Raw genomic sequence first — 27,539 nt, 5'->3', positions numbered from 1 at the left:
ATGGGCCTGCAGCTTCTGACCAAGGATGTCATGTGGGGTCAGAATAAATACCTGTTTTTCAGAACATTGGCCTTCCAAACTTGCAGAGAAGTGTTAGGCTGAAAGGTACTGATGATTCCTTTATCCATCCCAGTCTCAGAAGGAGCATGCTTGCCCTTTGGGGCTCTGGACTTTTTGGTGAAATGAGGCCAAAAGCAATATGGGTGTTAAGTTTAACTTGCTTCTAATTTTGATAGAGTATGAACAGCCAGTGGAGTAGTTTGATTGGTTTCTCTTTTTGTCCTGACACTTTGCTTCTTTTTAGAATCATACCCAAAGAGAGGGGAGCAGCCCTAGTTTGACGTATTGGAAAGCAAATTCAGAATAGATATTAAGTACAGAAGTTTTGCCCAGAAACATAGTGGTTGAGAGGTCTGTTCATATTACCCAGTAAGCATGGATAAGAACCTACTGCTTAAAGAAATGTCTGTGCTTGATCAAATCCTTGTTTTCCCTTGTTTCTCTGAGTTCAGTGTTTTTGGAGGGAGTTGGGGAGAATATTTAACACTAATAAATGAAAACAACCTCTCCTACCTAGATACTTGAAAAGTCTAGATTCCCCCTTAAAGAGTGGTCCTATGGTTGAGTATGAAGGCTACAAAGAGAATGAAAGCTGATTAGAGCACATTTTCTCCTCTTTGTCTAGCATCTTCTGAATATGATTATTTTATACAGAGGCTTTGTCTGCATTAGCAGTTTTATCTGCAAGGAAGGGACTTCTAATTTGCTAATTAGAGAGCTTGTTTTTCACAACCAGGATCCCACTGTTTTGGAAATCACTAAGCGTTTTCTCTGGGATGTGAGAGCTCCTAAACTAAAAACAATTTCAGCAAAGTTCATCAATATGGTGGATGGGCTTTGGCATATACTTACCTTGTGCGTTGCTGTAGTTCTTGAACTCAGAAGGGAAATGTATGTTCTCTCTCCTGCTTAGTCACAGCCCATGGATCCTTATTTCAGCTTCTTTTTAATCCTGTTATTAATGCATCTTGCCAAATACAATTCTTCATTGTATTATCTAAACAGTGTTTAGTTTCTTCTTTTTTCTTGAAAGAGCCCCAGATATAGGAGTCCCACCATACAACTGTAAAATTGTGCTTTGCTTTCTGGATATTATACCTAGTATACCTCCTGGTATTGATAACTTAACTAGTGGAAGAATTACAGGACCAACACCATTCAGCCACACCATGGCCAAGCCTTTTCTTTTCATCTAAGTGTTAACTGTGGTTATTTACTCTGATGTCTCAGCACTGTTTTCTTTAAAGTGGGTTAGTATGGTTGTTAAATATTTTTAAATCTTTTGTTACCTTAACTAGGGAAAACCCGCTTTGTACAAATGGATGTGTGATTTTAATTGGTTGTACGTGTAATTTCTTCCATCGGCTTTTCCTTCCATCTTGATTCTGCAGTGTTTATGGTATTTGGTATGGTAATGATGGGCCCTCTGTGCTTCTGTAAATGGCTGTCTGAAGACAACAGAAGTCCCTGCTAACTCACTTCATTTACCTTTATCTGCCAGCTTAGCTTTGTGCTCCAACTACAAACACATATTGAAAATGTTAATGCTTTGATAGAAACAAATATTTTATTTTCTGGTTATGAGGAGCCAAGGTCAAAGCTACCAGTAGGCTTTTCTCCCTAACCTATGGCCTTGGCTGAGAGATTCAGTCCTTTGTGGAGTAGCTTTTTGGATTTAGCCATGCAAACAGAGCTGAAATTGACATCCAGATTTGGTTTACATCAGAACTACCCAGAAGTCTCTGCCCATTTGCGTATTACTATAGCAGGATATTTAAAGGGGGAGAGGAGTCCTTGGAGCCAAGTGTCTGAGTTTGAATATTGGTTCCACTTTTTGCTTAACGGTGTGATCTAAATATGAAACAAATTAACCTTTGCAGGCATAATACTTTCATCCATAAAATGGGAATAGTATTGTCAGAAACAACAACAGAATAACCCAGGGACTTTGGTCCACTGTCAGTGGCCTGTAAATATTAGCTATATATAAAGAATGGGCGTAAAGTAGGTAAGTCCAAAGCTGTTTACTAGGGAAGTGGTCTTGGACAACTGAGACCCTCCCACGCATCATCTGTATGACAGCAGCAATAGTGAAGTTTACAGCTTATGGTACATTTGAGAATTAAGTGAGATGATTCTCGTAAAGCACGTCGCACAACATCTGCAAACAGTACTCATTGTCATGTCTTAGGTCTGTTCGTGGCTGTTTTCACTGTTCTCAAAACAGTTTCCTTGGCCCCACTCAGTGCTGATATTAGAAGCTCAGGAATATGGATTTTATTTATTTATTTTATTTATTTAAAAAAAAATTTTTTTTTTCAACGTTTTTTATTTATTTTTGGGACAGAGAGAGACAGAGCATGAACGGGGGAGGGGCAGAGAGAGAGGGAGACACAGAATCGGAAACAGGCTCCAGGCTCTGAGCCATCAGCCCAGAGCCTGACACGGGGCTCGAACTCACGGACCGCGAGATCGTGACCTGAGCTGAAGTCGGACGCTTAACCGACTGCGCCACCCAGGCGCCCCTGAATGGTGACCCCTGTCTTCACTGTCAGTAGAAATAGCTCACCTCTATAACTCTCATAATTACATTATCTTCATCGGTGATCGGTTTCATTCCTAAAAATAAATGCTTCTTAAGGTTTATGAAATTTTCCATCAGACATTTTATTTTGATCACACATTGTTGACAGAGTGAAAAAGAAGAGAGCTGACCATTTCTGGGTTTTTGCTGATTTGCTCTTCTTAATATTCCCCTTGTATGCCCAGTTTATCTCCTGCAACCTTTACTTATCCAATGCCTGCACTGCCAGATGTGGGCAACGAGGGTGAGGAAATTCAAGTGTCCTGCCCTCGTACATTCTAATCTTCTGCAATGCAGGTTCCTTGTTGCTCCCTGTTTTAAAACTATGCAGTGTGTTGCAAATATTACTAGATTTTCAAGTGCAACCAATATGGGTACTGGATTTCAGAAAGAGCCTTGACAGAATGTCTCATGATTTTCTCAGAGTTGAGATGGAGAAATGAGGATTCATAGTAGATTGAAAAACTCTTCCCAGGGAATTCTGGATAATGCACCACTGTCATGATGGAAAGTTGTATATTTGGCCATGGCCTTTGGAGTATTTTTATCAACAACTTGACGGAGGAGATGGATTTATTAAATTTGCGAATGGCATGTTGCTGGGAGGCTGAGTTCTGAGATCAGATGACAGAATCAGGATCCCCCAGTTCCTGAGGGGCAGGGATGATGGGCAAAGATTAAATATGATGTAGTAGAGAAGCCACAGGTGGGGCAGCCAAATGGAAGCATTGTACAGACTGTTGTTCAGATCACAACTTGAGTGTTGGCACAGCCAGTGCAGAGGACGGTCAGGAATGGAATGACTTCTCAGTGATATTGACTCTTCCTATATTCATCTCATTTTAAGGTTAAAGTAGAATATTTGCTTTAATAAGGATCTCACTTAACAATCACAAGAAAAAGACCCGAGGATCTTCTTTGCCCACATAATTGCATAATACGTACTTCCTTTCTAAACCTTGTTTTCTATTATTGCCTCCTTCCTCAGCCTTTTTAGACATTTGGCCCTAATCACACCTAACCCATGAAATTTTAATAACATAGATAGACATAGACTATATATCTGATCATGGGTTTTATGTATATCTGTGCTTTAAGGCTAGAAAAAGATATAACATATTCTGCCCCCCGAAAACAAACATTTACTCACTGGGGCAATATTACCCCTGTTGAGAGTGCATGCCATAATGTATTAAGACCACAGGAGTTCCAGAATCCATAGAGAATATTCTCAGGTCAAGGTCTCAGACGTGTAAGTGTCAAAATTTTTTAAATACGTTTTTTTGTTGTTGTTGTCAATTACAAAAGTACTATACATCCTCTCAAAATAAATATCTTCCTAGGTCATAAGGGAGTAAGTAGTGAAAAATCTCCCATCCCTATTTCCTCTTCATCTACTAGTGTTATGGTATTTTACATATGCTTCCAAACGTATCTTATGTACATACAGTAAATATATATATGGCCTTCTCATTATTCAAAGAAGATTGGTATCATATTATAATATATATCAGTTTTGTCACTAAAAAAAGTCACTTGTGAGGTTCCTGGTTGCTAGTTGGTATAGCATATGACTCTTGATCTTGGGGTCATTAGTTTGAGCCCCACATTGTGGGTAGAGTTTTCTTTAAAAAAAAAAAAAGTAACTTGAAAGTTTTACCATTTTAAAGAGCTCTCTTTTTCTTATTCATTGTCTCCCATTCCACACATGCCATTGCATTGATTTCCCCTAGTTTCGTTAACTATCCCTTTGGAGATGGATGTTTATCTTGTTTCCAGTCTTAGATATTACCAACAATGCTTCCATGACTAACCTTAACCTTGTGCCAATGCAAATATATCTGTGGAATTAATACTAGGGTCCAAGGAGTGCAGGTTTGTTATTTTAATTGTTATTGCCAAATTTTCTTTGATACAGATTGTATCAGTCTCTCGGTAGCCATAAATGAAAGTGCTTATTTGTATACATCCTTGCTAACAGTGTGTAATCCAACATCTTGATGTTTACTAATTTAGTAGGTGAAAGAATACATCCATAAAATTTTAATTTGTATTTCTCATTATTAATGAAGCACAGCAACTTTTCCTACATTAAGGGTCCATTTGTATTTCCTTTTTTTGAACTCTTGGTTCTTATCCTTTGACCATTTTTATTTTGATTTTGATTTTAAAGTTTATTTTTGAGAGAGCATGAGAGGGGGAGAGGCAGAGAGAGAGGGAGGTAGAGAATCCCAAGCAGACTCCCAGCTATCTGCACGCAAAGCCCAATATGGGGCTCGAACTCGTGAACCATGACATCATGACCTGAGCTGAAACCAAGAGTTGGACTGAGTCACCCAGGTGCCCCCTTTGCCCATTTTTATATGGGATTTTGGGTCTATTGATTTCTAGAATCTCGATATACTGAAGAAGATATATACTAAATGGTTTTCCCTTTTGTGGTATAAATTGCAAATGTTTTGATGGCTGTTCATCTCTTTTGCATTTCTTGTGGTGCTTTCTGCAATCAGAAAATTAAATATTTCTTTAACGTATATGATTTCATCAGTCTTTTCAGAGTTTGGGCTACTACATGATATATAGAAATGCTTTTCCTACTACAGATTTCCCTGCAACTGCTTCTTGTGTCTTTACTTATTTAATTTAATTGTTTAAATCTTGGATCCGTTTGGAATTTATACGTAAATAGGATTATCTACTCTTGAAACAATGTATAGTATTAAGTAATGGATGTAGTTTCCTTAGCACCACTGATGGATATTTGTACCACTGCCAATTCTTTCATCTTATAAACAAAAGGTCAGATGGCAAATATTTTATGTTGTGTTGTCTCTTTCATAACTACTCAACTCTGGTTTTATAGCATAAAAGAAGCCATAGCTAATATGTAATGAATGAATGTGGCTGTGTTCCAATAAAACTTTATTTACAAAAATAACTGATGGGCCGGATTTGGCCTTCATACTGTACTACGCAAGCCCTTGTAATTTGTAGGTCAGTCCCATAGGTCTGGAATTGACTCTTTGTTCTGTCCCTTACTATGTGAGGGCAAGCCTCCTAGCCTCTAAGCCTCAATTTCCTTATCTGTTAAATGGGAGAAATTAGCACATCCTTGACACAAGTTGTTGAAAGGATCTAAGAAGATGAAACGTAGAAAGTTGTCATCACAATGGCTGACATACATTTTAAACTTTAAAAGATTGCATTAAAATGTTATTTAACTTGATAACTGAGGTTTTGGTGAATGTCTCAACCTAATCCTAGTCCGTTCAAACAGGTACTTATTTATTGGGCCTTCTATGTGTTGTATGAACAAAATAGACAAGTATCTGACATCAAGGAGCTTCTTTTTTAAGGGACTGTCTACAAGGAAGGGAAGTAAACAAGGTTACAGAAATTGGATGTGATTGCTAAACTGGCAGAGACACCTCTGACTAGGTGAAATGGAGTTGATGTTCTGTTTGTCACTGTCCCGTCTGCTAAATCTCTCCAATTTTCTTTCTAGATACCCTTTATGGGAAGTTACTTACACTATAAATTTAATGAAATAGAGAAAAGTACAAGTTACAGTGAACTGTTCACAGTGTGACAGACACAGGATCCGTCATGTTGTTTTGGCTTTACCTCATAAATGTGTCGCTTTATGTCTAGACATTCCCCCAGATAGCGTTTAATAGTTAATACATTTTAGAGCATACATTCCTCCTTTTATAGTTGCCACAGGAAGCGCGTTAATCATCCTGTCTGCACCCTCTGAAGTGCCGTCCAATCCCACACACCCCCTCCACTCCAGGCCCCTCAGCTGTTGAGTGAATGCCTCATAAAACTGTTTTTAATTTCTTGTTCTTTTTCTCTCAGCCCTTAGGTTGGTGGGTTGTTACATAGACTGTTAGCCCTCCCCAACACCAAACTCTGGGAATGTTTCCTCTTCCTACCCGTGCTCCATAACATACTGTGGGTCATGACATTGGATGAGAAAGTAATGGTGAGAAAAAAGGCCCTCCAGCCCAAGACAGGAAATGAGGTCTGAGCCAGACCTCAACTGTCAGTTTTGTCTCCTTCCCCTTTGTGACCTGTGGGATTAAGACACGGTCTCCTCAGTGCACCTTTCCTACCTAACACCTTGTGCTGTGGCTTGTGTCTGAGGCAGAAGCCTTTGGTGAGAGGCAGCTGTTCCACTTGGGGCTCTCGGGGATTCTTATCCCCTGCCCCCTCTGTTCCCAAGAGTAAGAATTTACAGCAAGGACTTCAGAGTTTGTTCCCTGTGCTTCTGTCTAAATGAAATCTTTAAACTCTTCCTCAAGTTTATCCCTCTCCTGTGTAGGGAAAGAGGAGAGCTAGACACACAGAAAGGAAGGGGAATCAGGAGATGTTATCCTTTGTAATAGTCCATCCAGCAAGCATTTCTGATTTTTATCTTTATAATTCAACATTTTCATGTTAGTGAAGAATGAGAAAGCATTGAATACTTTGTCTTTTTAAACAAATATTCTGATTATATCATATATATATGTATTTTAAGTTTATTTATTTATTTTGAGAGAGACAGAGAGTGAGCAGGGGAGGGACAGAGAGAGAGGGAGAGAGAATCACAAGCAGGCTCTGTGTTGTCAGCGTGGAGTCTGATGGCGGGGCTCGAACTCACAAACTGTGAGATCATGACCTGAGCCAAAACCAAGAGTCAGATGCTCAACTGACTGAGCCACGCAGAAGCCCCTATATCATGTATTTTTTAGTCACCAATAGCAGAAGGCATACTCGAGCTGTTTTAACTACAAAGACATTTAAAATGGAAAAGTGTAGAGATGAAAGTTAAATTTCAGCAATGTTTGATCAGGTTTCCTGTCTTCCTTCCTTCCTTCCTTCCTTCCTTCCTTCCTTCCTTCCTTCCTTCCTTCCTTCCTTCCTTCCTTCCTTTCTTCCTTCCTTCCTTCCCTCCTTTCCTTCCTTCCTTCCTTCCTTCCTTCCTTCCTTCCTTCCTTCCTTCCTCCCTCCCTCCCTCCCTCCCTCCCTCCCTCCCTCCCTCCCTTCCTCCCTCCCTTCCTCCCTTCCTCCCTCCCTTGCTCTTTCCTTCTGCCTTTTTACCTACCAGCTTTAGCCTCTGGTCGATTTCCCTTTCGTTGCAGTTCAGTCCACTTCCTTCCTCTTGTTCATTCATATTCTGGGAGGAGGGTAGATCTTCCCTTAGAGCCCCATATTGAATAACACCAACCTAAAACATTCCCTCTGACCAGGGAAATTCCACATGCTAATTGGCTTAGTCCTGGGTTAACACCCCTTCCCAAGCCAATTACATGTCAAGGAGGATGAAATTAAGCTGATAGCCAAATACCAATCAGACATTATTTCCAGAGCCAGAAGCTGGGTCAGACCATCCAGAATTTAGGGTTTGAAAGTAGTTTCCAGAAGAAAGTATAAATAATCATGTTTATTGAGCCTTAGTATGTGCCAAGTACTGTTGGACATGCTTTGTCAGTAAGAATTTACTTAGTGCTCATCACATCTCTGTGGTTTCTTGTAGGAATGTATTCAGCGAGGAATGTTGGTAGGATATTAATAAATATTTTATATACCTAGTTCATTCTTCCTCAGTGTGAAAGGAACTGTTCTTGTGAATTTAGGACTCTTACATGTTTTGGGGTGCCTGGGTAGCTCAGTTGGTTGAGCCTCTGATTCTTGATTTTGGTTCAGGTTATGATTCCAGGGTTGTGGGATTGAGCCCTGCGTTGGGCTCCACACTGAGTGTGGAGCCTGCCTAAAACTTATTCTCTCTTCTTTCCCTCTCCCCTGCTTGTACTCTCTCTCTCTCTAAAATAAAAATAAATAAAGAACACTAAAAAAGAAAAGAATTCTTACAAGTTTTAGAGACGATCCAATATTTCATGTGTAAGGAAGTTGAATCATTTTAAGGCTTGACCACTGCCACATCCATGTCTATCTTGCAGAGTTGAGAATGGAGTGAAAAGAGCAATATTGTGGCAGGACTGTCACCACCTGCCTCTCTGGTGTGCTTGACATGCATTGCTAATTGTTCTGGACTTTACTGATAAATAATCGTAGAGTCATTTGAAGCTAACATGTGAGTTAAAGCTTCTTGGCCATGTTTGATCTAGAATTCAAATGTCAAGTCTCATTGCCCCGTGCTTTTTCCACTATGCCATGTGACCATTTTAATCCTTGGATGATTGTTTATGTTAAGTTTTGTGGAGGCAGTCAGAATTCCCGAAGATAAGATTGTTGTCGTGTGAAGTGTACTGAGTGCTTCCCTGGAAGGTTGAAAGCTTCGGGTCTGGAGCAGACTTACCTGTAGCTTATAAACACTTGAGATGTTTGGCATTGGGCAGTAAGAATTGTGACTTTTTTGTTAATATCTCAGATGTTCTTTGTAATCAATTCCTTGTTGTATCTACAAAAAGAAAAATTAAAATTTGCCTGTGGGGTGCCTGGGTGGCTCAGTTGGTTAAGCATTTGACTCTTGATTTCAGCTCCGTCATGATCCCAGGGTTGTGAGATCGAGCCCCTTGTTGGGCTCCACATTGGACACAGAGCCTGCTTAAGATTCTCTCTCTCTTTCTCTGCCCCTCTCCCCCACTTGTGCTCTGTCTCAAAAACAAACAAACAAACAAACAAGTAAATAAATAAATTTGGCCCAACTTTAAACATTATTTGTTCCGGTCGCCTGGTTGGCTCAGTCACTTAAACGTCTGACTTTGGCTCAGGTCATGATCTCACAGTTTGTGAGTTTGAGCCCCGTGTGGGGCTCTGGGCTGACAGCTCAGAGCCTGGAGCCTGCTTCAGACTCCGTGTCTCCCTCTTTCTCTCTGCCCCCCCCCCTGCTCACATTCTGTCTCTCAAAAATAAACAAAGATTAAAAAAATTAAACATTACTAGATTTTGAGTGAATCAACTATTTCATTATTAGTGGGAATTTTAACTCCATGTTTGGATGAGGGTAGATTCCTCCTGAAAGATACAATTTTTTAGTCCCAGATACTTCTAAACAGGCATCATCATAGACTTTGTCTTTGAAGGACCTTCAGAATTCCCTAGTCTGTGAATTGCATCGTGCTCATAGTGCATGCATTATTCCTGTCATCCCACATACCCATGCAGACATCACTAATTAATCACCCCATCCTCTTAACTCCTGGGTAGTCACCACCGGCATTGTCATTTTATGCAATACCCTATTTTTTAAGGACAATATAATAGGCTCCAGAGAGATCTTCAGCATCAAGATTAGAATCTAGGACCTTCATTTTATTTTTTTATTTTTTTATTTTTTTTTTAAATTTTTTTTTTTTTCAACGTTTTTTATTTATTTTTGGGACAGAGAGAGACAAAGCATGAACGGGGCAGGGGCAGAGAGAGAGGGAGACACAGAATCGGAAACAGGCTCCAGGCTCCGAGCCATCAGCCCAGAGCCTGACGCGGGGCTCGAACTCACGGACCGCGAGATCGTGACCTGGCTGAAGTCGGACGCCCAACCGACTGCGCCACCCAGGCGCCCCTAGGACCTTCATTTTAAATACTTGTGCTCTTTCACATTTTACCTAATATTAGTCTTAACATCCAGTCCTAAGACAGAGATCCTGCAAAATAAAATGAATAATAGTTGGTACTAAAGAATGAATAATGTAGTTGCCACGTCTGGTGTTATTGTCTGATACTGTATCTGGTATTATGGTTAGTTATTGATAATTACCTTAAAAGCACACCATTGATGTGAAATAGGGGGATGAAGTTTTTATACCCATAATTTGAAAACAGAAAAATTTGCCCAACTCTTTTAGTCCATCGGAAGGAAAATTTCCATTTTCTTAACTGGCTTAAAAATTAGAAAACTCCTGGGGCGCCTGGGTGGCTCGGTCGGTTAAGCGTCCGACTTTGGCTCAGGTCATGATCTCACGGTCCGTGGGTTCGAGCCCCGCGTCGGGCTCTGTGCTGACAGCTCAGAGCCTGGAGCCTGCTTCCGATCCTGTGTCTCCCTCTCTCTGTGACCCTCCCCCATTCATGCTCTGTCTCTCTCTGTCTCAAAAATAAATAAACGTTAAAAAAAAAAAATTAGAAAACTCCTTTGAACAATGTTGAACAACTTCATAATTATACATGAATAAAAGGGAAACACTGGGGATCAGCAATATGAATGCTTGTTAGCGCTTTCTTTTTCTTTTTTTCCTATGTCCAGCAATAAATGCACAAAAAGGTAATTAAGTTGCTGGTAGTGGAGAATGCAAAAGAATCATAAGCTGAATCCTATAGAGCTTTTTAATTAAAAAATGGAATAGTTTTAAGATGTGTTGTAGATTTGGTAGAAAAAGCATTAATTATAATATTAGGTAAAAAAAAATGAATACTAATATTTTTGGGTTGTTGCTGTTGGTTAAAAGTAGACCACAAGATGCAGGGTAATAACCCTAGATTCAGGTCATACTTTTAATATAAGTTCCTTGAGGGAGGCATTAATAAGCATATTTGACTAGAAACAGCACATAACATGTATATTAGTTTTGTTTTTAATTAGATTTAGACAGAATTCATTATTTTTAATGGCTTTTCATTAGTGAACAGAAACCGTTATTTGGATGTATTATGGTAAAATAAATTCAAGGTGTATGCTTATTTTCTGCAACGAATCTCTGAGGTATTTAAAGAAATCATCGTTTGGAACACATATCCTAGGTATTTGAAATTCCTTGCTTTTAAACAAAAGTATGATTCATATGCTCTAAAAATAGTACTTTTCTTTCTTTCTCAAGTCAGGTGTTAATAATGAACACTAATTAAATGAGATAGTTTACTTAAATTGCTGAAAAGTCTTATTGCTTAACATTTATTTTGGTTCACATTGGACTTTTCAAGTAATATTGCTGGAGGTGGGGGGCAAAATTGAGATGTTTCTCTGGGATTTGTATTTTCTTTGAACACAATAGCTTAGTTTTGTTCCAAAATTTATGCATGTCGACCAGGTTCTGTGCGTTAAATCTGCCTTAAAAAAAAAAAAAACACTATGAAGTGGGGTCTCAGAGAGGAGTCCAGATTTACAGTATTTGCCATCATTTTCACATGGGGAATTCTATCTACCTTAAACAGGCCAGTCGGAATTAAACTCCAATTGTGTGATTTATTCGCCTTACTGTAGAAATATGTCTTCCTGATGTCTACTGAATTGTAGCATCTCAAAATGAGAAAAATACAGTGGCTTGTTAATGGTACACCAGGGAGGTAAAAGCAGGTTTTTTTAATGCACAAATGAGCCGTAAATTAAGTAATAATGTTCTTCCTTAACTATAGTTTTTAAAGGTGAATTTCTCCAACTTTGTAACGTTTTTATATAAGCTTAAATAATGAAATATCACCCACACGTTTGCTGTGTTTTCTTCAAGCCAGTCTCTCTCTTCCTTTGGTTTTGCTCAGTGAAAATTCCTTTCATGCAAAGAGGTTATGACAACAATCCCAGTATTATCTATAAATCAATGCCCATCTCCTTTATCTGTTGGGCCATAGACCTACCCCCAGATACGTAACAGTAAATCCAATAAAATTTGGATATTAACAACACTTAGATTTTAGTTGGCTTCTGAGTAGTTTCATTTATATTTCTTCATCTTATTTTCAGAGTAACCACAGAATGACCCTATAGACAAAGAACAGTCAGGAAACCACCGCTGGTGTGTTACTGTTAACTCGCTAAACTTTATTCGGAGCTCATGACTTTTCACACTCATTTTTATATTTTGTCTCACTTCCTAATCCAGAATCCCACAATGCATTTTTTTTGGTCGCCACTCCTTGGTCTTTGGTCTGTGACAGATTGTCAGGTTTTCCTGGGTTTTCATGACCTTGACACTTTTGAGGAGTATCGGCCAAGTATTTCATAGAATGTTCCTCAGTTTGGATTCGTTTGATGTTTTTCTCACGACCAGACAGAGGTTATGGAATTTTAGAAAGAATCCCACAGAGGTGATGCTCCCTTCTTATCACATCTGTCAAGATGTGCATGATAGTCCGTGGTATTCCAGGTGACCGTAACCTTCACTGCTTGGTTAAGGTGGGATTACCAGGCTTCTCCATGGGGAAGTTGTTATTTTTCTCTTTTCCTTTCCTGTTCTTTGAAAGCTAGGCACTAAATCCAGCTGGTGCTGGGATTAAACTCCAAGTCTGGGAGGATCAACTGTACTTTTGACTCTTGTGCTCTACAAATGGGAAGTACCAGGGCCTAGTAAACTTCCTAGCATTTCAAAGAGTGACTCCCCTAAACTATCAACTTCAAAGTCCTGCCCCTGGGGAGGCGAGGGCCCCTCCTCTCTCTCTGTATATCATAAAATGCCTTCATCCTCCTGCCTTAGCTCTTGGTTGGACTACACATTTGTTTCCTCCATTAGATAGTCAAGTTCTTGAGGGCTTGCTACATGTTTTTATAACACAATAGCAATGGCAAAATAGCAGCCACCATTTACTGGGTTTTTATCCACTGATTATCTCATATAATCCTCAAAACTACCCTTTATTGTGGATACCACTAATATTTCCCATTGTGTGGATGAGAAAATTGAATCACCTTCCTCTTAAGTTGTCCTGGAGACCCCCAGGGCAACTGGCAGCTCCGTTTCCTGGCCCCCATTTCTTAGCACTGTGCCTGATACTGAGCAGATGTCAGTTCAATATTTAAATGTCTACAGTGATAACTTGATGAAACAAGACTATTTTTCTGCCTTTGTTGACCTTCTTTGATTAGAGAACACTGTTAAGGCATAGAAAAAAGAAGAGAGCCTTAAAAATAATCATGCTTCAATAAAGGCGTTGAAAGCAAAGTTCTGTCACATTCCTTTCTTTAAAAAACTGTAATTGCATTTAGTGGGCTTGTTAAATTTGCACACGGATTCCATCATGCACATCACATACCTGCAGCTTATTTTATCTCATCCCCGTTCAGGCTAATTTAACATATAAGTGATGAAAGGAAGGAGTATTTATCTCTGAGGTTGATATCCTGACTCTTGAGTCAGGGAGACTTAGTAAGGTCAGCAGATAGAAGTATAAAATGAAAACCAAAATAGCACCATAGTGTCATTGGAAGACAGACAGAAGTATGCAACTCGTTAAAATCATCTTCTAATTCATAAAAAATATGTATTAGCAATCCGCTGTAGGTAAGACCCTGTGCTAGGCATAGGAATAAAACAACACAAGACAGAGAAGGAACCTATTCCCAGAGAGTAATGAACTAATGGGGAAGACAGACACCAAGAAATAAACAACAAATTATATTAGTGATAGGATGTTCCAAGGAAAACAGGAGCCCACTGCCAGGATAATACACAACCCTGTACGTGCCTCGTGGAAGCCTCCCTGGCAGGGGTACCTTTACACTGACATCAAACCTTTAGCCAGGAATTTCAAATGCATCCACTGAATTCATTAAAAAGAAAATATTTTTCATCACAAGTTGAGTGGGATTCCACAGCCACTGTTTGATCCTCTTCCTGCAAATATGTTGGCAGTGTGTCTCCATTAAGGTGTGATTCCTCCAAGGGCAACTGGGTGGTTCAGCCGGTTGAGAGTCCAACTCTCGATTTCAGCTCAAGTCAAAAATCTCACGGTTGTGAGATTGAGTCCCACGTCGGGCTCTGCACTGAATGTGGAGCCTGCTTGGGATTCTCTCTCGCACTCTCTCTGTCCCTCCTCTGTTCATGCTCTCTTTGTCTCTCTCAAACATAAGTAAACATTTTTAAAAAATAACTCATTCCTACAAGACTCTTAACAGGTGAATGGCGGGTTTCTTTTGGCAGCCTAACTGCCCTGTAGTTTCTACCCCTGTGCTCTACCCTGCCCCTTTTAGGAAGGTATCCTCGTACATTAGTTTGTCATGTCAGAGTTGCTGAGCTGTTGAAAATGGATCTAACTGCCAACTGCTCATTCTAAGAAAGAGTCAGTAGGGAGAAACTGAAGCGCAAATGACTTTTCCTTCTTGTTTCCGAGGGGTAATGTCATCCCTGAGGGCGGAAGGCTTCTTGCTGATGGTTTTTGCCTCCAAAACTAGGTTTGAAGTTAACCACAGTCTTTATTTAGAGTCATGTTTTTTACTCAACAGCGTTTATCCCAAGTTCTGAAAAACAAAGCATTCACTCCTGTGAGATTGTACAGCTGCAAATGATTAATGATATAATTCTCAGTCCTTTATAAAGTGTCTCAACACTGAAGAGGTTTATCCAGTGTGGAATGGTAATGGTGCTTCAATGTGAGAATAGGTAATCAATACCTCCGAGCTTGGAAAAGTGTTCTGTTTCCTCCACTAATGACATAGGGGTTTTTGTAAGGCAAGGGTGTCTGGAGCATGAAGCACTCCAAAGAAAAATTAATTTAAAATCCGAAGTGGAAGATCAGTTTCAATTAAACTTGCACTTGAATGTACACTGGGTGGAAGTGTGAAAGCAAGCATGTTGTTGGCTTAAATCTTCAGATTGTTACCAGTGAATAAATGGATCCCACTGGTACGAACCCTGATTATATTTTCATAGAGTGCTAAATTATATTTCACCCATGTCTGGAAGGTTTTGAGAACTAATATGAATGGCAAGTACTTTTAAGAGGTCGCAGAGTACTTTTCTTTATTAGTAGGATAATGATCAGGTGTCTGTATTTACAAATGATGGCTTGCATTCTTACTTCTTCGGAGTCGTACATGTTTGGAGTTATTTTACTGTGCACGTTTTTCCCACCCAGTATAATTTTATTGTACTAGTGAGATCCTAAAAGGCATTGCACACACACACATATGTACGATATTACATTAGTTTCCATAATTTGAACATATAGGCTCATGAGACACATCAACAATCACTTTATTCGCCTATAAGGATATTTAAAGAATGGATCGGAAAATTGGAGCCATTCCTTATGTCCCCTTTCCCCTCCTTTTTTCCTTCAAATGTAATGCTGCAAGATGAAAGTGAAGTTTGGCTAGAATATATGCAAATGCACACTCTGTTCCTTTATGACTCATCATAGTCTTAGGGAATTCGACCAAGAGGTGAAACAATGGGAGTGAAAAGCCCTTGATGTGTCTTCCGTTAGTAGAAGTCCAACAGTAAAGACAATGGTGATGTTAACTTTTTCTAGAAAGCCTTATGACACTTGTAAATGATTTTGAAAAGTGCCCTGAGGTTGCTAAACCTTTGCCAAGTGGTGAGCATGTTCTTCCTGATAGTCTCTTTTATCTTACTGTTTGGGATGAGAATTCGGGAAAATGACCCAGGCATAGGAAGAAGCCAAGTTACTTGCCAGACAGCAAGAATAGGGATCATTTTTAGGGAGTCACCTCAAGTGCTTTTGCAGCCATGAAGCTTCCATGACCACGAGTGAAAAGATTTTCTTTGTCTCTTTTTTCATGGTACCATTGTTTATATTAGCTGTAAGCTGTATAGACATAGGGAGATGGGGACATTCGTGGCCCATGGTGGATGGCAGTGGGTTGGGGACAAATGTGTAGGCTTTTATTCAGTAGTAGAGAGACTTATGGTGTCTCTGTTCCTCCATCACACAAAGCTAAGTATAGAATGAGGTGTGAAAATACTGGTTCATGGGTGGATTAGTCTCTTAAAATCACTTTGGCTGTTTGTCCTCTTCTATCTGATATGTGAAGAAATTTGAAGCTATAAAACCTAGGTTGGAATCCATGTATGTATGTATGTATGTATGTATACACATTATACTTTACTGATTGGGAAACCTAAAAATTATAAGATTTAGACTTATTTTATATCTGATTCTCAAGAACAGATGTATCTTCATCTTTCTAGCAAAAGACGTGTCCATTCAACAGGCCACTCCTGCTTTATCGTGTCTAGAAGGGCAAAGGCTGAGAACAGAACAGTCTCAGATATTGGTTTAATTGTTTGATATCGATTTAATAGGTATCACCCCCCCCCCCCCAGATCATTTCATGTCCAAGTATAGCGGAGAGGCAGGTGCAGTATGTTTTCTCTGCCTGTGCCTGATTGATACCCAGTAGGATTCGGCATTATAGTTGTATTCCATTTTATTCCTGCTGCGTGTATCCCCAAGAAGCCTGTCTTTATATGAGTGCTGCATTCAGTCTGAAGGCACCTTTATACACCCGTCTCCTAGGCCAGAGAGGGATTCGGAAGGAGAGGGAGTACCTGACTATGCAAGTTGACATCAGGCCAAACCAAAAAATCTTTCACAATTAACCTAAAAACCCTGCCTTATTGCCTCTTTGTAGTGACTCCCATCCCATGTTACACTGCTTTTGATTTTTGATTTTTCCCTTTTCCAGTTCACAAACTCCTGGGAGCTAAGAAGAAAGTTGTTTGTTATACTGTTGGTGATAGCAAAATATGCTAAACTGATTAAGGTGTTTTCTTGTGAATCAATGCTTTGCTTATTTTGGGAAACTTATTTAAATTTTCTTAAAAATGTGAATGACTCTGACAGCCCGTCTGCTCAACTTCCTTAATCTGATTACAAAGTTAGCAAATGTTTGATTACAAATCAAACAAAACAAAACTGTATTAAGGGACATATCCTTTCTTAAATCTTCTCACCCCATCAAGCAAGTGGCTTGGATCCATAGTTTCCACTGGACTGACATCTTTGGAGTGGGCACATGTGGGAAAATGTACCTTCAGAGACATCATGCTTAGCTTCCTACTTCCTGTTCATTCCACCCTTGATCCTTGAACCATGAGGATTGAAGTATTGTTTTCTTTTAACAGGTGCCTATGGTCCTGAGCACTGGGTCACATCGAGCGTTAGCTGCAGGGGCCGTCATCAGTCTCCCATAGACATTTTAGACCAGCATGCACAGGTTGGCGAAGAGTACCAGGAGCTGCAGCTTGATGGCTTTGACAATGAGTCTTCAAACAAAACCTGGATGAAAAACACAGGGAAAACAGGTAGAGTCTGTCTTTTTTTTACTAGTCCACAAAATACTGTGAAATGTTTTTGGATGTCTCTAGTATTTACCTTACCTATGACTTGTTCCTTACGTAGTGCATGTTGCTATAGGGGACACAGAGCTGAGTGAGAGCTTTGGGATCAGCTCTTGGTGTGAGAACCAGCCACTTGCTCTATTAGCTGTGTGATTTTGGGCAAATTACTTAACCACTCTCTGTGCCTCAGATTTTAGAAGTATAATAAAGGTACGTAATAAAATACTGTCAACCTCATAAAGTCATAAGGATTAAGTGAATCAACATTTGTAAAGTGTGTAGAATGGACTTTCAGAAATCTGCTCTATCCGTGATGATGGCCACTAGCCACATGTGGCTTTTTAAATTTAACTATTAATTAAAAGCAAATAAGATTAAAGTTCACTCCCTCTGTTGTAATAGCCACATATCTTTTTTTTTTCCCCTGAGTTCATTAGGTTGTCCATGTTCAGTGTTTGAAAGTAGAGGATACATATTCAGATCTTTGTGGGGTTTTTTGTGGGGAGAATTTTATTTATTTTTGACTTTCATTTATTGTATTTATTGTTTATTTTTTGACTTATTTTTTATTTTATTATTTATTTTTTTACTTTTATTTTTCCAGCTTTATTGAGAAGTAATTGACTTATTACATTATATAAGTTTAATATATACAATGTGATGATTTGATACATACATATATTGCCAGGTGATTACTGTAATTAGGTTCATTAATATTCCTATCACCTCACATTGTTCCTTCTTTCCTTCCCTCCCTCCCTCCTTCCTTTGTCCCACCCTTCTTCCCTCCCTCCCTTCCTTCCTTTTTTCTTTCCTACTCTCCTTCCCTCCTTCTCTCTTTCCTCCTTTCCTTCTTTCCTCCTTTCCTTCTTTCCTTCTTTCCTTCTTTCCTTCTTTCCTTCTTTCCTTCCTTCCTTCCTTCCTTCCTTCCTTCCTTCCTTCCTTCCTTCCTTCCTTCTTTCCAGTGAGAATATTTAAGACATACTTTCTTAGAAACTGTGAAATACACAATATAGTACTGTTGACCTTAGTCACCATGATATACATCCCCAGGACTTCTCTTAAAGTGGAAATTTATACCCTTTGACCACATCTTCCCATTTACCACATCTTCAGCCCCTGGCAACCACCATTCTACTGTTTCTCTAAGTTCAGCTTTTTTAGATTCCATATATAAGTGAGAACATACTGTATTTGTCTTCCTCTGACTTACTTGACTGAGTATAGTGCCCTTGAGGTCCATCCATATTCTCATAAAAGGCAGGATTTCATTCTTTTTTATGGATAGTATTCCATTGTGTGTGCACACGCATGTGTGTGTGTGTGTGTGTGTGTGTGTGTGTAACATTTTATTTAATCATTCATGTATTGATGGACACTTAGGTTGTTTCCATGTTTTGGCTATTGTAAATAATGCTGCAATGAACATGGGGGTACGTATATATTTTCAAGATAATGATTTCATTTCCTTTAGATACATACCCAGAAGTAGAATTGCTAGATCATTGGGTAGTTGTATTTTTAGTATTTTGAGGAACTGCCATATTCTTTCCTATAGCAGCTGCACCAATTTACCTTCCCATCAACAGTGCACAAGGGGTCCCTTTTCTGTGCATCCTCATCAATACTTTTTATCTCTTGTCGTCTTGATAATAGGCATTCTAACAAGTGTGAGGTGACATCTCATTGTAGTTTTGATTTGCATTTCCCTGATAATAAGTGATGCTCAGCCCTTTCCACATACCTCTTGGCCCTTTGTGTATCTTTGGAAAAATGCTTATGGTCTTTTGCCAAGTTTTAACCAGGGCTATTTTGTTGTTTGGTTTTTTGGATTATTTTCAGTGGGTTTTGGTTATTGTTTTTTGCTATTGTAGTTGTTGTTTGCTATTAATGAGTTACATGAGTTCATTATGTATCTTGGGTATGGAAATCTTTATCACATGTGTAGTTTGCGGATTTTTTTTCATATTCATTGGATTGCCTTTTCATTTTTTTAATTATTTCTTTTGCGTGGAGAGAGAAGCTTTTTAGTTCAATGTGATGTCACTTCTTTATTTTTGCTTTTGTGGTTTGTGCTTTTGGTATTAGGTCCAGAAAATCATCCCTTAGATCGCTAAGACCAATGTCTGGGAGCTTTCTCCTCATATTTTCTTCCCGAAATTTTATGGTTTCAGGTCTTAGATTTATGTCTTTATTTCATTTCAGGTTACTTTTTGTGAGTGATGTAAGGTAGGAGCCCACCTTCATTTTTTTGCATATGAACCTTTAGTTTCCCCAGCACCATTTATTGAAGAGATCCATTCCCTTTGAGTGTTCTTGGCTCTCATGTCAAATATTAGTTGATCGTATATTGTATATGTGTGGACTTATTTCTGGGTTCTAGATTCTGGTCATTGGTCTATGTGTCTGTCTGTATGCCTGTTTCATACTGTTTTGATTACTATAGCTTTGTAGCATAGTTTGAATTTGAAGATCATGGGTACTATTGTGCTAGCCACATTTCAAATACTTAGTAGCCACATATGGGCAGCAGTTACCATGCTGAGGCAACACAGATAGAGTGTGTGCTATCACTGCAGAAAGTTCTCTTGGGCAGCTCTGTGCCGAATGCACAAATGGAAATACAGTTCTTACCTTCCTTGGGTTTTTGCTGTGTTAATATTTCCTATTGTATTAGAGCACAGAGGAACACTTTCTCGTTCTTTTGTATATCAGGTCAGCAACTCTGGTTTCTTGCTTCATTTTAACACAATCACCCTCACTTGTCATTTGAAATTTATGAATATGAAACATTCTATTTTCACCATTGCTAATGCAAGGAGCTATCTCCCTCTTAATCACTATTGTGCCATTATCGGTTTTAGATTGTCCATGGAATTAGAGAACGCTTTGCTGTGCCCCACTGCCTGATCTGAAAAATAAACACAGGGCTATTATATTACATCTCTACCTCATGCTACCTGGGATTCTACTGGTACTAAATATATTTTTCATATCTTATTTTTGAACTCTTATAACTTTCAACGATTAAAACAAACGCTCTCTCTCTCTCTCTTTCTTCCTTCTTTTTGAAATGATCCCTTTGTAACCAAGGATATCACTACAAACCACTCTTAGTAATCCCTTTCAAGAGCCTTGGCTGGCCAGAGCCCTAGTGCTAAGCTAAAATGACTTCACTGTCAGCCCTTTTTGACCCACGATAAGAATGAAACCAGAGTTGTCTTTTCTTTTAACCTAAGTGGCTGTATGTACAACTTTGGGAGGATTCAGTTTCTTCCTCCAAATCAGCATTTGTCTGAGATTATTCATGGCTGATGGTTTGGGGTTGGCCTCATTTGTTCGTAAATTGCTTCTCACTTGTCAGCACAGTGATTCCTGGCTTTGGGCTCTTTTTCATAATGTTCTCATAATCGGTGGTCCTTCTTGCCTTAGAGTAGGTAGGCTACCCTCTCCTGCACCTGAGTCATCCATTTGCATAGCTGCGCAGGAAACATGTGGGACTGGTAATGTTATCTGTACACATGCTTTTTCACCCCCATTTCTCTCCTCCAATGTAGACAATATATCTTTTTTGTTACAATTCAGAATTTCTCTATCAGTGGTCCTGCTTTGTATTTCAAGCATGAGTAACCTTTGGAGAACCGTGATGGGAATATTAACTCTTCCGACCATCCAAGTGTGGTGGACGGGAGCGTTGCCATACTAGGTGTTATCAGCTGTTGGCGTGGAGTGCCACCTCGGTGCCACATTCCGGACACCTGCCAAAGGCAATTCGCTGGGCTCTCTGATACGGTTTTCTACTTGACTCGCAACGTTTGACAGCCTTCTGCAAAGATAACACGTTTCAGTGACAGCTTTCAGCTTCGTATCACCAATGACAGGTTTTAGATGAGTGTGGGGTTCACTCAATGCACGTTGATTCATGACCTTGGTCTTCCAGAAGCTGATTATCAATCTCTGTCACTGTGCTGACTTCCTAGAGTCATCAACAACTTGTTGTAGATCCATGAGTGCGTGCGCCTGAATTTAGAGCGCAGCCATCCAAATACGAGCACATCTGTCTCAGAGAGTCTAGAAGAAGCATGCCTTTCTGAGAAGCAGAAATAAATCCCCATTACTTCTCACACTGTACTTACTACTGTAAAATTCATGACATCATCCTCGATTGGCCATATTTCAAATAATCTTAAGATGATTCCATACGGCTGGTTTTTAAAAAGTGACAACCACGTCTAGGCAATGTTAACAAGAACATGGAATTGTTTCTCTGTTCTCTTAAGTTTCAGTTTATGGTGGTTTAGGAACAGGGGTGCAGAAATCTTCTTGTGTTATTGATTTTCTTTTTTCTTTGTCTTCTTTTTTTTGTTTGTTTTTCATAAGCACGAACCTAGAAACTTCTTTCATTCTGTAGTTGTTAAAATGCCAGATGAGTTCATAAATTTTCCAGTATTTTGGAGAAATGAAGATCAGTTGCTTTATCTCCCATGCATGAATCTTATAAATTCAACTGAAAAGCAGTATACGTACTGTGCAGGGTGCCGTGCGTCTAAATTAAGGGCGAGTATTGACAGTATCCACTGTGAATAGTACTGATAGGTACCCCAGATAACATCAGTTTTCGAAAACACACATATCATCAGCCCTAACTAAAGAGGAAGTGGACCTACAGCTAGTGGTATTCCAGCAAAGGGATCTGGACCCCAAAAAGGAAGAGAATCCAGAGTGTGAGAAGAAAGTGGTCAGCAGAGTATAAGTACAAAGTACCAGAAACACCTGAACATTAAATCCTTCTGCTGGTACCAAAACTCCAGGAAAGAAAGCATACATATAAAACATGCCATAGGAAAGTCTCCCAAATTCACTTCTGGTTCCAGAAGAGCTCACGGGAAGAAGAGAAAGGCCTTCCCTGTTTGGTGACCTGAAACCTGCAGAGCCCAAGACCCCAGGTAAAAGGCCCAGGGAAGAAGCCGAGAATCAAAGAAAAAGTAGAGAAACAATGACATTCTTCATTGGGGAAAAAGGACTCTCAAAAATGAGAGGCCAAGATCTTCACTACTCCTAGTAAATCTGTAAGAAAAGCTCCCCATACCCCCAAACCATGGCCTAGAAAACCTAAAATTCCCTAGTAAACCTAAAATTAGAGAGTCAACCAGAAGGAAACATCTAAACTCCCTAAGGAGCTTTAAAAATGCCCAGGTCCTGACCCCTGTTGCAACCTTCTCCAAAAGTGAGCCCTGGACTTAAATATTTTTTAAAAGCCTCAACAAGTTTTATGGATGTATGTTCATGGGTGTAATAACTTGTAGTTTGAAGTAAATCATTTGTTCTTCTATGTACTTGCTAATGTAACGGGGAAAATGGGACGCTTCTCTACAGTTGTTTTTTATTATTAAACTGCAACATTTGCTTCTGAGTGAATTACTGGCATTCCAAAAAAATTGTTAAAAATAAAAAACAGGGGCACCAGGGTGGCTCAGTCGGTTAAGCCTCCAACTTCGGCTCAGGTCATGATCTCACAGTTCGTGGGTTTGAGCCCTGTGTCAGACTCTGTGCTGACAGCTCCGAGTGTGGAGCCTGCTTCGGATTCTGTGTCTCTCTCTCTCTCTCTCTCTTCCCTTTCCCTGCTTGTGCCCTGTCTCTCTTTCTTTCTCAAAAATAAATAAACATTAAAATTTTTTTTTTAAATAATAAAAATTACAAAATAAAAGACAAAAACATGGATGTCATTTTACTACAGTTTTGCAAGCTGTTACCATTTTGGGGAACTGGACAAAGGGGACACAGGACCACTGTATTATTTCTTACAACTGTACGTGAATCTATAATTATCAGAAAAATTATAAGCTTCATGAAAGAAAAGCCCCCCCATAAGCCACATGGTCTTTCTTTGTTTTACTTGTTCATTTTATACATACCTTGAATACCTAGATGAAGAAAAAATGTCTTTTTCCTTCATCATTAATTTTTAACCAACACATGTTTTTTTTTTTTTATTCCCCAGAAGTCTTTTTTTGAATTTAGTTCTTCCACAAAATAAATTCAGGAGAGAGAATTTATTTTTTTGTGATGGAAATTTACAGGTCACTTACCTGTAAAATAGACTGTCTTTTGGATATTAAAATATGAATATAGAAAGTTAATATTTAAAGCAGCCTATTATGTACAGACAGTAACTTTCCCATAAAACAGTTTTAATGTTCTTATGAGTCTTAGCCCCCTGAGAGGGCTATATATCCAATCCAGCATAATCAATAAAGCAAGTTGGTTGTATGTAGCCCACTTCTCAAAAGTTGTCTAAAATACCTTTGCAAGACAGATAGCATCTCTCTTTTTCTTCCTGAGGAGCCATAACTGTCTATTGTGCCAGTTCTCATTTGATTTCATCTAAAGTTATTTCCCTTTCTTTCATTTTTGTCGAATGAATAGATAATGCATTCATCAAGAACATTTCAAGATAATCTTGCTGTTCCTAGTGTTAGCTTCAAGCTAAATGATCAGAATTTAAGAGTTAGACGGTGCTTCTGATGTATGTTAATAAGCCACGTTCTCCTATGAATTTGAACTATTGGAATGGCTTTTTGGTGTTTCTCTACTTTTTCTTTCCTCCCACACCAAGGACAGATAGGAAAAGCATTTATCACCATGCTTTTACTTCCATTTTCCCACTTTATATGTGTTCACTGTGTAGTTTTTTCTTTGCCCACATTCTTTCTTATTTGTCTGGATATGCCACAGTGCCTGGCCTAGGTGGATTCAAGAAAAGGTTGTTAAGTTAAGCAAAGTAGATAGATTACAATAGCCAAAGTATGGAAGCCGCCCAAACGTCCATCGAAAGATGATTGCATAAAAAAGAGGTGTTGTGTGTGTGTGTGTGTGTGTGTGTGTGTGCACAACAGACTATTACTCAGCCATAAAAAAGAATGCAGTCTTGTCATTTGCAACAACACAGATAGAGCTAGTGAGTATAATGCTGAGTGAAATAAGTCAGAGAAAGACCAATCCATGTGATCTCACTCATGTGGAATCTTAGAAACAAAACAGGTGAACAAAGAAACAAAGGGACAAAACAAAAAAATGGACTCTTAACTATAGAGAACACACTGATGGTTACCATAGAAGAGGTGGGTGAGAGGTATGGGTGAAATAGGTGATGGGGATTAAAAGCACACGTATCCTGGTGAATAGTAAGTAATATATGGAAGTGTCGAATCACTATATTGTACACCTGGAACTAATACAACTGTGCATTAACTAACCGGAATTAAAATAAAGACTTAATAAATTAAAAAAAATAAAATTTTTCCTATTTTAGCGGTCCAAATTCTTGGGTTCTTGCATCCTGTTACTATTCCGTCTTGCCTGAACTCTGGAATTCAAGTCAGAGCGATTTCACTGGGTCTGTCTTTGGTACACTACAAGTTCTGTGTCACATCCGCTCTGCTCCATTTCTTTTCTCTGAATCCCACAGTCCCAGCCCCTGTGCCATGGTGGTAGAAACTAGTTTTGGGAAAGACAGAAGCCAATTACACACCAATTACCTGGTGGGAAGACCAGTGCTGTTTTACACAGATAGACTTGAGTAAATTTTGAATTTTGAGGGTCATTTTTGTTTTTTTTTTTTTTTTTAATTTTTTTTTTTTTCAACGTTTTTTTATTTATTTTTGGGACAGAGAGAGACAGAGCATGAACGGGGGAGGGGCAGAGAGAGAGGGAGACACAGAATCGGAAACAGGCTCCAGGCTCCGAGCCATCAGCCCAGAGCCCGATGCGGGGCTCGAACTCACGGACCGCGAGATCGTGACCTGGCTGAAGTCGGACGCTTAACCGACTGCGCCACCCAGGCGCCCCTTGAGGGTCATTTTTGAAGCCCGCCTTTATTTTGTAGGGCACAGGACTCTGTGCTACATTGACATCTGTCATATCTTGTATGAGTAAATGGTCAACTGATCTACTTTGTTCATCTAGCTCAGTTTAGCAGTGAGTTAACTGAGACCCAGGATAATCTCATGACTTGACAGCTCTTGGATGTCTGAGACTGTACCGACCTAACATGTCCCGTCTGTCTTTAGCAGATGAGTGCAGTAACCTCCCAACTTTTGTTCCTACCAACTAGTGTTGCTTCCTTCCCAGGCCTTCTTCCTTTGTAGCCAGAATAGTTTTATTTCCCAAATCTGATAGTGTCTGTCTTTCTGTCTCCCCCTCTTTCTTTCTTGGTCTCTCTCTCAGCATATCAAGGAGTTTCCATTTCTCCTGAGGGTAAAAACAGACTGCTCACTGTCCCTGACTCATTCCCTAGCCTCTGTGTCACACCCTGCTCTCTGGACACCAACCACCCTGGCTTCCTCTTACTTACTCCCATTACCACAGGGCCTTTGCATGTGCTTCTTTTCCCTTGATGTGTTCTCCTCTCGTCAGCACTTCCCAAGTTTGCTCCTTTAAGTCTGTGCTCAGGTCATTTCATCAGTCTTTGAAGATACCCACTCCCCTTCTCCTCTCTGGGGTTGGCTTCTCATCTGTTACCACTTGTCCCACTTGCTAGGTTGCTTCTGCTGTTATTTCAGTTGCCAGGACCTGCCTTTCCACCAAATGTACCGTCCATGGAGGCAAGAGCTAGGTCTGATTTACTTACCTTTTCTTCCCTGATAATAACTTGATAAATATTTGAAGAAATAAATGCTAGTGCCTACAGAGAAGTTAGAACTCTAAAACTAGAGGTCATGTTTCTTCACTTGCAGACCAGAACATTTCCCTTTTTTGTTTGTTAGTTTTAGAGTTTATTTATTTAGTTTGAGAGAGCGCATGAGCAGGGGAGGGGCCGAGAGAGAGGCAGAGCAAGAATCCCAAGGAGGGTCCTCACCGTCAGGAGCCCAGTGCGGGGCTCGAACCCACGAACCGTGAGATCATGACCTGAGCCGAAATCAACAGCCTGCCACTTAACCTACTGAGCTATCCAGGTGCCCCACAACATTTCCCTTTTACCAAGGGCCAAAGCATCCCCTAATGGACACCTGTATTGTGGGCGGTCTGGGGGGTCCCACCATTAAGATCCAATCCTGGAAGTCTTTTCTCATTTTATGGTGTTAAACAATTGCTTGGAGGTAGTGGAGGTAAGATAGCAAACAGCTAGCTTCCCTCCCATCCATTTTTATTTATTTAACTTTTGGCGCCTACTGCTGTTTACTCAGATTTTGGTGCGAACATTTGCTTTAGCCCAGCATTATATAGACATGTTGAGCTTTATTTATACACAGTGCGTGGATGTCCTGCAAACAGTGCTGTGAATGCCAGGTACTCGGTTATTCCTTCAAGCTCGGGAGAAAATGAATCCCTTACCCGTGGTGTAACTTCCCTGTCCCCACTCCTTGTGGACGATCTGGGATGTTGTTACACTTTGGGGAGCCTCAGACACAGGGGGAGTCTGTAAAAGCTGTGGCTCCTCTCCCTACGATAATAACCTTTATAAACAACACTTGTACGGTTCTACCATGCTGTCTTTATGCTCTCATGTCATACAGGAATTACTGTTCTGAACATTCTTCATCTGTCATTCCTGCCATCTCCTCACACGCCTATGAAGCTGCTGTTGTAGAATTCCAGTTTTATAGAATGGGAACCCGGGCACCAAGAGGTACAATGCCTTTCCCACAGTTGGGAGTGTGACAGATGATGCTTTTTCAATTCAGACTCCCCTGGCTCCAGAGTCTGGCTCCGTGTATGTGCCCACGCTCAGAATTTTACTTCCTGTGTCAGGAGGGTGCAAGACCCCAAAGCCCATGGGTGGCTACTACCGTGGACTATAGACTCTAGGTTAAGAAACCCCAAATTTGAAGCCCCAGCTCGCTCCTTCCACTGTCTCAAACATTCTGCTGTGATTCCATCCCAGTCCATGATAGCAGTTCAACAACCAGTGGGCCTTGTTCTAGAAAGTCTACTCCCAGGGT

At 39.8% G+C, this 27,539-nt stretch overlaps 1 protein-coding gene across 4 annotated transcripts in view; it reads left to right on the top strand.

Moving 5' to 3' along the window:
- Positions 1-27,539, top strand: part of PTPRG (protein tyrosine phosphatase receptor type G) — a 718,534-nt gene that overhangs the window by 397,749 nt on the left and 293,246 nt on the right. For all 4 annotated transcript variants that reach the window (XM_058726333.1, XM_058726331.1, XM_058726330.1 and 1 more), the window contains one exon: positions 17,383-17,562. In XM_058726333.1, coding sequence (XP_058582316.1) covers positions 17,383-17,562 — 180 coding nt within the window. The remainder of the gene's footprint in view (positions 1-17,382; positions 17,563-27,539) is intronic.

The sequence above is a fragment of the Neofelis nebulosa genome, chromosome 4, assembly GCF_028018385.1.
Source record: "Neofelis nebulosa isolate mNeoNeb1 chromosome 4, mNeoNeb1.pri, whole genome shotgun sequence".
NCBI lineage: Eukaryota > Metazoa > Chordata > Mammalia > Carnivora > Felidae > Neofelis > Neofelis nebulosa.
The sequence above is the reverse complement of the archived record's forward strand: the minus strand, read 5'-3'. Positions and strand labels throughout refer to the sequence as shown.